At 39.7% G+C, this 15,566-nt stretch overlaps 1 protein-coding gene across 4 annotated transcripts in view; it reads left to right on the forward strand.

Moving 5' to 3' along the window:
- RUFY1 (RUN and FYVE domain containing 1) overlaps window positions 1-15,566 on the forward strand; it is a 475,292-nt gene that overhangs the window by 71,455 nt on the left and 388,271 nt on the right. For all 4 annotated transcript variants that reach the window (XM_069199306.1, XM_069199308.1, XM_069199309.1 and 1 more), the window contains exon 3: window positions 438-555. In XM_069199306.1, coding sequence (XP_069055407.1) covers window positions 438-555 — 118 coding nt within the window. The remainder of the gene's footprint in view (window positions 1-437; window positions 556-15,566) is intronic.

The raw sequence follows: 15,566 nt of genomic DNA on the forward strand, positions 1-15,566 counted from the left end.
TGTAGCTCTTAATCTAGGTTTTCCTTTACTAATACACAAACAGCACACTATTCCTGGGAAAATGTAGTTACTTTTAGTAACTTAAAATGGATCCCTAAGCACTTTAGACATTTTTGACATGTAACTGGAATGTCATGATTTGCATTTCAGAGGATGACAATTACTGATAAATGAAATCCTTGTTAACATGTATGATTAATATACATAATAAATTACACACTTACGATATTGGGTACTGTTATAATGTGGCTTCCCTTAGGTCTACTTTCTTTTACCAGTTTGCTGAACAAATCTGTGATCAGAACTAATGACCTTTTGATTTTTCAAACGTGGCACTTAGGATTCGGGCAAAGGATTGTGCTATCCTAGGAGCAATAGGACAGTAGAAAATACAATGCAAATGTTTGTGATTAATATAAATATGTTTCCCTTTACAGTGAAGAAGAGTTTCATAGGACAGAATAAGTCTTTCTTTGGTCCATTAGAACTGGTGGAGAAACTGCTTCCTGAAGCATCAGATTTAACAACCAGTGTTAAAAATCTCCCAGAGTTAAAGTAAGTGAGAAGATATTGTAATATGTTTGTAAAGCAGACTGTGTAATTGACAAACCTGATATGATGTATAAAACTTTATGCCATTTATGCCCTATGCCTTTCTACTGCAATTGAGATAATGGAATCGTTTAAATTATCTTACAACGTCAGACACGACCGGATTGACTTTTGAGTATTTGCATCCTGTCCATTAAACTCACTGGTGTAAACCGTTTTGCAAGTCATGCCATTAGCGGGATTGCCCTTAACTTCACTCTGTGGTCAGTGCAGAGTAATGGGATTTTCCCGTGGCAGAAGAGCTGCAGATGAATGGCTTCCACACACCACTGTCTTGACTTGCGGGACCAAAGATCTCTCTGAATCAAATATCACACCCAGGTTCTGTGCTTTCACTGGAGTGCTTAGTGGTGTATGAAGACTGAAGATCCATTTGAAGAAGATTGATATGGACTCTTCTCTGGGCAACATCATCATCTTTGCTTTAGCTCAATTCAGGTAAAGGGAACTCCCTTTCATCTGGTGGAAATGTTGTCCAACCAAGTAGTGATATTCACCTGGTTCCAAGGCTTGTTTTGCAGCAGGAAATGGGTATGAATGTTATCAACTACGTTTGTAGGTTCACATTATAACAGTTGAAGGAACTGTGCCATAAAGTAAACATATACCTTAAAGTGGAAGCATGACACGGAGGATGACCAAGTGGGCGATAAGGATTGTGCCGGACACATTTTGGATGGCATTTTTACTACTCATCCAGACTTAGCTGGAAGAAATCTTTCCACTCACATGGTCAGATCATATGCCGGTGGGGTTTGGTTTCAACTTGCACTCGGGCAAACCTAACACTAAAAATCCAGGTCAGACCAAGTTAGTGAGGGCTTGGAAAAAAATAAATCTGAGCGAGTTTAGCCATACCATGGAGACAACTTAACCATCTTTGACAGGTGACTCCCAACACTACTGCTGCAGAATATAAGGAGTGGCTTAACCTAGCTGCGAATAAATTGGCTCCAATTAAATCCATCATATATTTTAGAAATGAGTCGACTGCTCCTTGGTTCTCTTCTAATCTTAGAGAAATAAAAAAGACCTGTAGGAGACAGGAAAGGGTCTGGAGGAGTAACTTCTCCACAGAAGAGAAAGTCAAATATAAACATTTGATTCAGAACTATAAAAACATGATAAAGAATGAAAAAACTAAATTCTACACAGAAAAATTAAATAAGGCAAAAAACTAATCTTGAGATCTTCAAAACGGTTCAGGAACTTGCATGTCCTCCTTCTTGCAGTAAGCTAATTTCTAGTCAGACTTTTTGCATTAATCTAGAGAGTTTCTTCAAAGAAGGTAGATTTTGTATAACGGCTTTCAGTGGCACTCTAAACTTTATCTCCCACTCCATGATTAATGAGTCGGTGAAGATGAACCACCCTAAGCTTCTCAGGTTTCCTGCTCTTCATTTTAATAGTGCCTGACCTGATTAAACTGAGCAAATCAGGCATTCAATCGGCCCTGTCCACCAAAAATATGTCATGAGATAGCATATACATTGCTCCCCCTCTTACTTCATTACTAAACCAGGTTATCAACATGGTTATCTTCCCTTTAGAGTGGAACAAAGCAAACATCTTGCTGTTGCTCCAAAAATCCACATTAGATCCCAAGTAGGAGAAAAAAGTATTGTCCTACTTCTCGTCTTCCCTTCTCTGCCAAAATCCTAGAGAAACAAATGTGGTTCCAGAATACCTTATCCATAACGAGATCTTGGATGGAGCCCAATTTGGCTTTCGAAAGGCCCATTGTACTGAGTTGGCTCTTTTGGTAACCACAGAAGAATTAAGGGACATCATGGACAATGGAGGCAAGGCTGTGGTAGTCCTATTGGATCTATCCGCAGCCTTTTGACACCGTAAGCCACTCAGTACTGATGCAAAGAATTGGGAAGATAGGGTTAGGTGGGTCCGACTGACCTTTGCTCATTATGGTCGGGAAGATGGCAACTGGTTACACTGGGGGATTTTGTCTCCAATCCCTTCTCCGTGTCGTGTGGTGTTCCAAAAGGGTCTTCACTTAGTTCCACCTTATTTAATATCTAAGTGGCTCCTCTTGCGAAACTCATAAGATCCTTTGGCTTTTCCACCATTTCTTATGCGGATCGTACGTAAACTGTTGTATCTATCAGCAGTAACACTGAGGCGGTAGAATTGAGATTCAGCTGTATGCGAGCAGTGGTCACCTGGATGGGAAACCACTGTCTCAAGTTGAACTCTAAAAAAAAAAAAAAAAGAGGTACTTCTCTTCGGTAGGGACACCAGTGTTTGGAGTGCTACTTGGTGGCCACTAAACCTAGCGTCTCTTCCCACCCCGGTTCCAATAGTAAGGAATCTTGGGATAATATTTGATACCAAAGGCACCTTTTCTGATCAGATTAATAACCTCAATCTGTTTTTACCAGCTAAAAATCCTAAAAAAAGATTCTGTCCTTTCTCCCTGTCGACCTCCAGAAAACTGTTGTGATCTCTTCGGTCGTATCAAGGTTGGATTACTGCAATGCTCTGTACCTGGGCATGCAGAAGGCCTCCCTCAAGAGATTGCAGAGAGTACAAAATGCTGCAGCAACCCTGAATAAAAGCGTTAAGAAATTTGACTCAGTACTTAAAGCCCTAGAGGAGCTCCACTGGCTTCCAGTAAAAAAAGAAAAGTGGCTTTTAAGACTCTGTGCTTTCTGGATAAAGCACTCCACCGCTCATGCCTAGGTTACCTTATGAATAAACTCTCCTGTTTTTTTCCTGGAAGAAGCCTTCGATCAGCAACCTCAAATCTGTCAAGGTGCCTAGAATTCAAACTGCCTCAGTGGTCGTCAAAGTTTACATCAGCTGCCTCTCTACCTTAGAAACCAGTCAAATTTGTTGACTTTTAGGAAACTGCTCAAAACATGGTTATTCCGACTTCCTATGCAGCGATTATATATTTTTTCCTTGCAGAATTTATTCTCATGCAGATGTTAGCTCCAAGACGCTCTTGGGCATATGTCACAATCTACAAAATAAATATTGTATCGTATCACATCTTGAACCCAAGTGAACTATTCGGCTTAGTTTAGGAGGACATATTGATTCCAATTTAGTGTGCACACTCCAGCCCAACCCAAGTCTGATCAGAAGGTTAGCATGGTATACGATGTCAACGGCTGCAAAAGGTCAGAGCATAAGGGCTGAGTTTCTTTTATGGTCAAGGGACAGAGGTTCTTTCTGTTGGTGACTTTTTAGAGTCCCTTGCTGGCCTCACCTTTAACTAGTGGTCTTGTAAGCGATGGTTTACTTTTAGGTGCTTTTGTAGCTGTCCAACATTTCCTTTATCTTGCTAAGGTGGAGTAAGTTTGAAATCGGCCCATTTTTAGAATGGAGCTTTAGATCAGCTGAAGTTATTTCAGGATAGGTTTTATGATTGCATGTTTTATAGCATTTGCTTTGATTTTCTGGCTACGTTGAGTTCTTTTGAATTGGTTTTCTATTGTTGCTGTTATGGATATTATTATGTGAATCACAACGTGGAATAGTGAATCTATATCATTTTCTGACCTTGGATGCACTTGCAGTAAAGTAAGATTCATTAAATGGGTGTTGAAGTTGCTCTTTTAGTATAGTTAATTAACGGCCTACTGAGTATAAAAACGTGATGTGAAAATATGCCAGCAACAATTTCATTCTTGTATAATAATTTAGTATTATGGTTTCAGGATATGAATGCTTAATTCCACCTTTTTTTAAATGGATTTACAGGTGTTTCTGTTCACTAGTTATATGTGCTTGTCTTTTTCTCACTTGTTAACTTTTAATGACACCTATAGCCACATATTTTCAGATGATCTTTGTGATGGTGAATAGGCATTTTGCAGTATCCTATTTATTTCCACAAAACTCAGCCACCGGAGCATTTTTGTTAAAAAGAAAACACAATATGTAGTATTAGAGATGCCAGCTACGGTAGTTTGATAATATGAAGTTATATTAGATAATGTCCTTATTCAAACATGTGACCGTGGCAAATGGAAAGGAAACTTCTATAATATTAGGCTGAACTTTCACTGGACGTGTTGATAAGACTCAAATCTTGACTTTTTTTAATAACTCTTATTTTGTGATAGAAAAATTCATTGCATGGTAATGGACGTACACCTCTGCCCTGCCTGTCCTCTCTATCCTCTCTATCTCCATATCTGGACCCCTTGTAATGATTTTTAGTAATGGGTGAACACAGATGATGCATGTGTATCGTGCCCTGGGACTGTCCCATGGAAATGTGGTCTTTTTAGACTGGTAGAGATGTAGTAAATGCTGCACTCGTGAGAGTGGAGGACTACTACCTTTACCAGGAGTTTAGTGGCACGAGTACAGTGGTGGCAGCATTACCGATTTGTGATCAGTAGTATGAACAGGCCTTTTTACCTCTGTCACTGGAGTGGTTCCTAATAATATTCAACATGGCAACAATGACGATCCTAGATGAACATCCCTACAGTTTCAAAAAGTACGATATACATATGGTGCTTCTAACACTAAATATACACCTGTTGCCAATGTGTATAAACTGGAACCTATACAAGTACCAGTATATTGCTGAGTAGAAGAAAGTGAGGCACACATATGTAAGCACTTATTAATTAAAATTAATTTTTGTACCTATGAGAATGTTTCTTAAACAACTGAAGACCTAACAAAAACATGTAAAAACAAAAAAGTATCATGCGCTGTCCAGCGCTACACCCAATCCATGCAGGTCAATGGTGAGTTAAGCACACACCTATGGAACTTTACACGAGAGGACCAGTAGGAACCAGTCCAGTGGAGAAGAAAGTGAGGTACACATATGTAAGCACTTAATAATTACAAAAACATTTGTTCAGTCGTAAAGAAGTTCTACTCAAAAACCTCCTTAATACAGTAAATCATCAATGCTTATTCCAAATGTCCTAATATGTTTATTAATATTTCCATAATAGTTGTGAATTCCCGAAAACATGTTTGACTTGAAACCTTTTATTTATTCCTATACCATATTATCCTCAATATAGAACATTAAAATACATTTATTTAAATGAACTTGCTCAACCAAATATTATGCTTGTTCAGTCAAATCGTTGTAAGTATTGGTCCAAAACACGCACCATTTGATTAAAGAAATGAACTCCAACAATAGGCGTTCATAAGATGAAAAGTTGATAGTTATTTTCAGTCCAAAACTCAAGTAGTTCACTGTTATAAAATACATGTTCTGCCTATATCAGTTGGATATTGGAATAATGACCATCAACAGTATGCTCTCATAGGAAGAAAAGTTGATGATTGTTTTCAGTCCAAAAACTCATGTAGTTCACTGTTGAAAAATAAGTCTTCCGACCATATCAGTTGGATGTTGAAATCACAATCCAAGAATTAGGGAAATGTTTAGCCATTCAAACATTTAAAGAAAATAGCCAACACGTGTTTCGTCCTATCATAGGACTTCTTCAGGTCTAATGAAAAAATAATACTAGTATTATAATATAGAATTGAATATAAACGCATTTAAAAAACCCATTTAAAAAAGACGAACATATCAGTTAGTGTATGATTGAGGCATGCATAAGTCATGCAAGTGAATTAATGTTTGAAATATTTAAGGACTATACTTATGCAAAAGAAAAAGAAAAGACGCACCAAGAAATGTGTCACATTTCTAAAATTCATAAGTGTTGTGTTATAACCACCAGATGGGAAGTGGCAAAGTAAAATGACATTTTCTTATTATATACCCATACCTTCTATTTGAACACTTATCTATTTATCTTTTTTTTTACAAAAAATGAAAAAGTGAAATATGGGAGAGAAGCCACATAAAATTAATATTGTACCAAGTATCCCAGTATTAGTATTTCCTTATCCAAAGCAACCAAACTGTCCCCACCCCAAAAAAACAGTTACCTTATGTCAGTCAAACAGGGATCTTCATGATAATATGAAGAGCACAGTTACTAAAGAAAAACAAAAGTTTATTGCATCTCGAATGTAAACTCCACATAGAAAACATTGTATATCTGGCCAAAATCAAGAACATATCCTCATAGATGTTCTCATCCCCAATTACGTCTTGAACCTTTACATAGATTTTTATGTTCAAAGCACAACATCAAAGTTAATCGTAAATCCGTAGAATTAATATAGGCGTAGTGATAAAGATAAAATACTGAGATATTTATCTAATTATATATGTTATTTGCCGAACTCTCAAGTTGTATAAGTTTAAAGATGGACTGTACAGTACATGCACGTATATACATACAACAGTTTATAAGCCAAATAAATGCTCAATACCTATGAGTATTGTTCAAACATAGTGGTCAGCCAAAAACGCCTCTGCACGACAAATTAATCTCACATTAATCAGTCGTTTAGTATACCGCTCAAATATGTCAAATCTACCAATGTATGTGTCTATCCTTTATAGCACAATAGTCTTACCTGTATAAAACTATTTACAGTCATAGCACCAAACAGGAAACGATCCTTGACAGCAGCGTTGCCGCAATTATCCGGCAAACATTCAGTTTGACCCCCTTCAATAAATTTTAAACTCCCGTCTATCCAATCAGCACACGCCATATATATATAACGTGATTCTAGATGCAGTGTGAGAGGGACACCAATATGGTCGCCATCTTGAAGTGTAATTTATCTTGACTATGTTCTGATAACTATGCAAAATGGTCAGATGATCAACTTCCAAACTTCATTATAAAATATTTCTATATTGATGTCTAGCCCCAAAAGGGAGTGCGAGTAAAAATATAGTATCAAGTCAACATATACTTAGTCATGTGAACATGAAGTCATGTGTGTCTATATACTTTTATTCCAAATTCAAATAATTGCATACTTAAGTCTTATAAGCCCAAAAATAAAATAAAATAAATAATATATATATACATATGTCGTTATCAACAACATTCACGGAAGTCTGTCCTGTCAGCTCACATCGTACAATATTTGATACGAAATGAAAACGCGTTATAAGAATAGTGCGTAGACGTTCGCCATATTGTAAGGTGTTTATATAACCATGTTTTGGTAAAGGGCAACACCATAAACGTTTGCCATGTTGTAATGTGTTAAAATAATCACTATAATCACTGTTGAAACTTATTTTTCAACAGTGAACTACATGAGTTTTTGGACTGAAAACAATTATCAACTTTTCTTCCTATGAGAGCATACTGTTGATGGTCATTATTCCAATATCCAACTGATATGGGCAGAAGACATATTTTATAGTAGCGAACTACATGAGTTTTGGACTGAAAATAACTTCTCATCTTATGAACGCATATTGTTGGAGTTCCTTTCTTTAATCAAATGTTGCGTGTTTTGGACCAATACTTACAACGATTTGACTGAACAAGCATAATATTTGGTTGAGCAAGTTCATTTAAATAAATGTAATTTAATGTTCTATATTGAGGATTATATGGTATAAGAATAAATAAAAGGTTTCAAGTCAAACATGTTTTCGGGGATTCACAACTATTAAGGAAATATTAAATAACCATATTAGGACATTTGGAATTAGCATTGATGATTTACTGTATTAAGGAGGTTTTTGAGTAGAACTTCTATACGACTGAATAAATGTTTTTGTAATTATTAAGTGCTTACATATGTGTAACTCACTTTCTTCTCCACTGGACTGGTTCCTACTGGTCCACTCGTGTAAAGTTCCATAGGTGTGTGCTTAACTCACCCTTGACCTGCATGGATTGGGTGTAGCGCTGGACAGCGCATGATACTTTTTTGTTTTTACATGTTTTTGTTAGGTCTTCAGTTGTTTAAGAAACATTCTCATAGGTACAAAAATGCAGAGTTACGCATATTTGCAGCATCCACCATTGGGGTACAGAATACAGACAAAACATATATACATGCTCACCTTATTGTTAAGGCTGTTCTCCGTCCAACATGTCGCAGGACACATTTTTGACCCACACCACATAATACAGTCATAGATAATAACTGCTTACTTGTCAGTGACGTATTACTAAATGCTGCAGTGACATCCAACAACTTCTAGGTGCTATCATTTGTTTGGTTAGGGAACAGCTATCCCTACGGGATTCGCACTGTAAGGTGTTGTGGGGGTAGTCAGCCGCCTCCATGCATGAAGACTGCAATGACTTCTGCCCATAAGTCAGTGATGGGTTTCCTACAAACCCTCCTCCGTTCCTCAGCTCATATGGTGATTCATCTACTATGAGGTGGTCTCTCTGGCAAACCCCTTCCCCAATGCTGCACTATATGTCTACAGTCAATGACTAGAGCTACGTTAAAGAATCTGCTGCCTACTTATTTGCTCATCTGCCATGGTTAAATACCCCATATGTAGATCTCTAATTTGCAGGGCACCCTCACCAGTGTGTACTCCATGTCGCCCCACCACCCTGTTGCAGTATCCCGCCATGATGGGGCAACTCGATACCATGTGTGAAGTCCACATCTACCAGGGCTCAGCACAGGCATTTCTTCCCCCTGAACAGTCTACCCAGGTCTGTTTCTCATCTGGTCTGAACATTACCATGGACACAGCAGTCTGATATATCCATGGGATAAGTCTGCATCCACCACTGAAATTCAGTGTCTGCTGTAAGTCATGCTGAGCCGCCACCCAGATGTGACCCATCTACCTCATCAGTGGAACATAGGTCAGGAATTCTGCTGGTGGCAAGCTGTTTTCACTGACCAGTTCATCTACATCTACATCTAAATCCTGCTCCTAGTCCCAGCTTTTCCTTCACTTGATATAGATAATCCCAACGTAAATTATTGAATGCTTTCTCTATATTTATTTAGATAATCACTGTGTCTGTGTCTTCCGGTGGAACTGTGTCTAAAACTGAGAACAGCCTACATATGTTTAATGCTGTATTCTGTCCTTGAATAAATCGGGTTTAATCTGCGTGTGTAATCTTGGTCATGTGTGGGAGGAGGTGGGATGCTAGTATGCGACTCAGTATTTTATAATCCAGTTAAGCAATGAGAGCAGGTGATACGTACAGACGTCTTTGGGGGAATGTCCTGGTTTAAGCAACAGGACCACTAATGCCTCATAGGTAGTAGTGGGAAGGTGACCTGCTTCTCTAGCTGCTGTGTATAATTCCACTAGCCTGGATGTGAATTCTTCTGTATATGTGGCATGGAATTCCACAGAGAAGCCGTCAGTTCCAGATATTTTTCCCCATGCCATATTTTTAATTGCTACACACACTTCCGTTGGAGTGATGGGGTCCCCCAGGTCTTCATTGGTGTCCTTATCAAGGTGTGGCAGCTCCCAATTCTCCAAGAATTCAGTTAATCTCATGAGGTGGTTCTAGGTGAGTAGCGTATAGGCATGCATAATATTCTTAGAATCTATGACTTATGTCTTATTGGCTGTATAAAGTTGTTCTCGTGTCTGAGTATTGGGGAGCCTCTAAGGACTGGGTTGCCCAGCCAAGCAAGCAAAATCCCAGATTTATCTCTCTCAGCATGGGCCTTAATCATGCATTCTTAGTGATCAAAGCATCTAACCTTCTCTAAACATACTACTAGTTGTTCTTTTGCGGAAAGCAGTTGTTGTAGGCCTGGGTTGCCGTGGCGAGTCTTTCTAATTCCTTCAGTGCCTTTTCTTGGGTTTCTAGTTCCTATATGAGGGTTGGCCGGACCCCTACTGCTTCAGTGATGCACCGGCCCTGTAAAACAGCTTTGAAGGCATCCCACTCTGTAAGTGGGGATGACATCAAATGTGCATTATTTTCCAAATATCCCCTGATGGCCTCACCTGTGGAACTGAGAAATGTCTGGTCTTCCAGCGTCTCTACTCTTAAGCACTTATCAGGTATTCGGGGACGTTCCCTATGCCAAGCTAGTGCTAGCAATATCGGATTATGGTCTGATACAGTGCGGCCGAGATATTTCCTCACTACACTTTGTACTTCTATGGAGCAAAGGAAAGTATCCACCCCTACATGTAGGTCATGTAGATGGGAGTAGAAGGCGTAATCTCTAATTCCTGGGTGTTGTCTCTGCCAGGCATCTGTGAGCCCCCATGTCTGTTGCCAATTCCTGAATGTATCGAGGGTGTGGTCACACACATTATTATAGCCTCCGCTGATTATAATGGGTTGTTTTAGATGTAAAGAGAGTGTGCAGGAGAGTGTGTGGTAAAAGTCCCATTGATCAGTATTAGGCGTGTAGAGCCCAGCAATTGTCAGGTCTTGGCCCACCAACCTAACCGTTATCAGAAAATATCTCCTGTAGGGGTCAACAAGTTTGTTTGTTATTTCAAATGGAACTACAGGGCAAACCCAAATCGACCCCTGGGGCAAATGCTGAGTACAACGTAGCATACAGTTGCCCTCTCCATCTTTTGTGGAGCGCATCCCTCTCTGTTAAGTGGATCTCTGCAGAATAGCTATAGGGTCACCCTGTCTTTTAAATTGTGTGTAGGTTTTATATTGCTTGGTCATATTTTTTAAACCTCATACATTCCAATTAATAAAGGTATATGTCAGGAGGGTTGCCATGTTGTAAGTATGTGATAGTGATTGGTATTTCTCTCTATCAGGTGTTGGGTTCTTGGTTTGTTAATGTACTCTTTCCACCTCACTGATAGCCGTGGAAATGAGTTGGAGACTGTATGCAAATGCCACTCTAATACCGAACGTCGAACTTCCCAACCATCCAACCACATGATGAAAAGTGAACTCACACTCATCCAAACTAGCAAACAACATGCTGACATCCATGCATGTAACATGTTCACAGCTAGTGAATAGGTGTGGGGGGGGGGGGGGTGCTCTTTGCCAGATGCATCCTGGCATCCCTACACTCCATCCGGGCAGTATTAGAGGTTACATCATGTTCAACAATTTTCGCTCTTAACCGCAATTGACATCATCCCCATGTGGGGGAATCCCATATCCGTAGGGGCTCATTTCTGGATCTGCTCATTCCCCCCCAAGTCAATGTTATATTAATTTGTCCGCCGTGCTGGTGGTGACCTGTGGAAGGGAAATTTCAGAGAAGTGGGAGCTTGGTGAGGCACGATCTGTGCAAGTCATCTCCTTCCTCTTCACCACTGTCATCCTCACTTGGTATTTCAGGAGTCTCACCCGGTGGCACTGCAGGCTCCTCATCCGGGATATATGGGATATTCCTTCTTAGGGTGATGTGGAGCATGCAGCATGCTAAAGTGATCTGACCCACTTTCCGGATGAGTAGTGGAGGGCTTCACCGTTCCGGTCCGGACACCTAAATCTGGCCTTCAGGAGCCCAAAAGCATGCTCCAGTGGCTCCTGTATTCTTCCATGGACTTCATTGAAGCGGACTTCCCCTGGTGTAGTTGGATTTCTCAGTGGCATCAACAACCAAGGGCGTTTTGGATACACTGAGTCTCCTGTTAAGGTATGGGACATAAGTGCAACCATGAGTCACTTACTTCATGATTTTAGCACCACCATTGCACACTCACAATCCAGACAGACATGACTTACGAACCAGTCAGGCTCTTTCTGGGTGCAGTAGTGATATCAGCTGGGGTATGGTGCTGTTCCGCATTATGAAGGAATCATGAGCTTACCCTGGATAATGGGCACAGACATTTGAGATGCGGAGATCCACCAAACAGACAACTTGAACGTTGATGGAATGGAAGTTCTGTCTGTTAAGATAAACTTGTTCATTGACCTGCGGTGGCACCAAGCCAACAGGTGTGCCATCAATGGCCCCCACCACATGTGGGAGGCAGGCAAAACCATAAAAGGCAGCCTTCACATTGGCTAACTCCTGACACCGGGGGAACCTGATTTAGCTGTCAATGTGTTTCAGCATTGCTTAGAGGAAATCCTTCAACACCAGACTGAACATAGATTGGGACATACAAGCAGATAAGGCCACTGTGTGTTGGAAGGACACTGTGGCTAGGAAGTGCACTACTGACATGACATATACAATTGGTGGTATGCAGGTTGGATAACTAGTAGCTGGCATCACATCTGGCTCCAACCGATGGCATAAGTCCACTATTGTTTGCCTATCTAGGCGGTATAACATTATATGCCATTGCTTCATGGCCTGAAGGTCTGGCACTGGACGGTAGACAGGAGGTTGTTGTATCCTCCCTCTCCCAGGGTACCTATTTGTGACAAGTCATGAAACTGAACATTAGTCAATGTGTCCACAGCAACATACATGATGCATGCCAAAAATATCATGTGACAAAGCATTTCTGACTGGATTGACATGACATACAGTACACATCACAGCTGACAAGTACACAATGGTCACGTTACCCCCAGGGTTGCCAACACACGTGTCCACAACATAGATTTGGATGAAACTCAAAGATGTGCTACACATTTGCCCCTCAAAATGTGACTGGTTATTCAGCCTGCCAAAATTACTGTCTGCGTACTGTGCACTGCCGTCAAATGCCATCTGTGCCCTTCAACACATTACACTGGTGATTGTGTAGAAGGACATACATGACAAGACGGAGTAAGGATACTTGTGATGCTACAACACGTATATTGTAGGCGTGGTGCAGTTTACACAGCCAAATACAGCATTTCAGGCTGCCAAAATGGTGGATGCCTGCCCTACTCCACTGGAGACTTGGAAACGCCTGCGATCGCCAGTGGAAGTTGTCCGGTTGGTAGGAGGGTACAACGTTGTCAGCACAGCCATAGGCTAACATTGTTGCCAGTGGCAGTCGCAGCCCAATGGCTTTGTCTGTGGTTGCCAGTGGCGGTGACTATTGTGTATGTGGTGGACGTTGTGCACATTTACTCACTTGACTCCTGACACTGCTGCCAGCGACATCTCCACTACCTGAGCTGCTGTGTGCTGCCTCTGGCAACAATCATGCCACGTCCAGCAGGTGATAGGGCCCCTGCTTTCTCTCCAGAGGAGCTGGAGAGGCTTGTTGATGAGGTCCTGCATGATCTCTGCACAGTATCTAGTGGCGATTTTTATTTAAACATTGTGTTTAAAAGGTGTGACTGAACTTCAATATTTTTGCAGTTATAGCATTTGGAAAGAAGAGCACTGTTTGTTCCACGATGAATTCGGGCATTTATACATTTAGATGAGATTTCAGCCAGGTCATTGTCACTCAGTATTATTAGTCTAAACTCATAGAAATGATAAAATATTTTTTTATATTATGTCGATTTAGAAAGTAACCCTCATTCTGTATAGGAAAATGTTCCATAAACGTTATACACACTGTGCGGCCAGGAAACTAGTTTCCTGAACATTATGTCAGAAAATACTTTCTTACGCAAGGATGGTAGACAGAAAGAAAAAAATGGGTTTAACACAGGCTTTTCATTTTTAGAGGCCTTTTGAAGCAGATGTTCCCTGTCTCGAACCACAGCTTTTATTTCAGCATTGGCTCCAGACATGTTATGAGTTAGACCTTCCTGAGTTATGGCATCCTCACCGAAGAATATTTGTTCTGTGTGTTTATTTAAAAGATCTGAGAGTCTGGACTCCTTGCAACCACTTGTAAATATTTTTTTAATCTGGTCTTCCTTGCTGGTTTATTTTTTTATTCTCTGTAATTTCATACGCTTTCTTTTGTTTTGGTTACAATAGTTAGCTTCTTGTTTTACCTGTGCTTTTATTAGTTCCATTCTGATCTGAGGGTGGGAGGCAACCCTGTTTAATGTTTGCCTCTTTTTCGAAACTGGTGTAATAAAGAAAGTAAGGGTTATCTTTGAATAGTTCGGACTACCTTTTAAAAACGTGATAGGGATGATTTGTCATTTTGATTTCTGACTAATTATCTGCCCAAGACCTTACTTTACTGAATTATTACCATTCCCTGCAAATGTTGATTTTCCTTTTTTTACAAAGACTGCAATCTGTTGTGAGAGTCTTTAGCACAAGGGAAGCATCCACAATGACTATTCATAAACCACCAGTTGTTTATTATTTAATTTTAATATTGACGACAACACTGAGTGCATGAAAGACATCATGAAGGATATAGCAGGATCAGCTGTTTGGCAGATATTTTCACTTATTGTGATAACTGGGCTCTATGTTCCATTACCAATGCATACCTCACTTATTAGTAGTTGTTCTGTAGTCAGTGAATCATAAGCATTCCCACTTTGAAGTTGGTGGGGGAGATAAAAGACCCAGTAAAGATCTTTATTTTTTTTCATTATTACTATATTGTCTTCGAGAGTGAAGAAGTAATCGAAGATAGTACTTTTTTGGGTGAAAAAATCACCTTCCTTACGTACTCTTGCTGATTAGATTGCACACCCATTTGAACTTCAGATTTGATTTCTAGCAAAAGAGTTTCATACGTAATTTTCAGATTACAGAGTTCTTTTTGTAAGAATATTCATTTTAATTCAGTGAGTTTACTAAATGTTAAAAAATAAATTGAAGATCATTTAAAAGTACAGAGTATGCATGTAGTACATATAAATGGCAGACTTCGAAATTCTTGGCAGGTGTTTAAAACAATTCTGCAGATCCCTAACCTGCTTGATCCTCTTTTCATTGCTGCTCACATGTGGCTAAGAAACGTTCTGTTTCTTTTCATTGTTAAGATATGCAGAGCCTGTATAAAAGTGCGAGGACTATTTGAATCTGCCTGTTTTAGCACAAAGAGAGTTTGTGTTAACATCAAGGTGAGTGTTAGTGGGATGCCAGTTTCCAATTTATGGAAACATGTATTTATGTCTGGAGTTAGTTTATGTCCCTTTTGAAGTTTTTCATTTAAGGGATTATTATTTTTAATTTACTGTGAAATGTTTAAAAAAGAATTTAAGGTAGTTTCAGTTTATTAGGTTTTCAATTTCACAGCTATTTTAACCATGCACCTTACTGGGTTTGGGCACACAATAAGGTGTTGTTCAAGTGCTGGACACTGGATCTTTTTCCCCTGTTGAGTTGAGGTTGACGCGAGTGAAGAGACATGAGGTGAC

Source organism: Pleurodeles waltl, chromosome 7, assembly GCF_031143425.1.
Source record: "Pleurodeles waltl isolate 20211129_DDA chromosome 7, aPleWal1.hap1.20221129, whole genome shotgun sequence".
Classification (NCBI taxonomy): Eukaryota; Metazoa; Chordata; class Amphibia; order Caudata; family Salamandridae; genus Pleurodeles; species Pleurodeles waltl.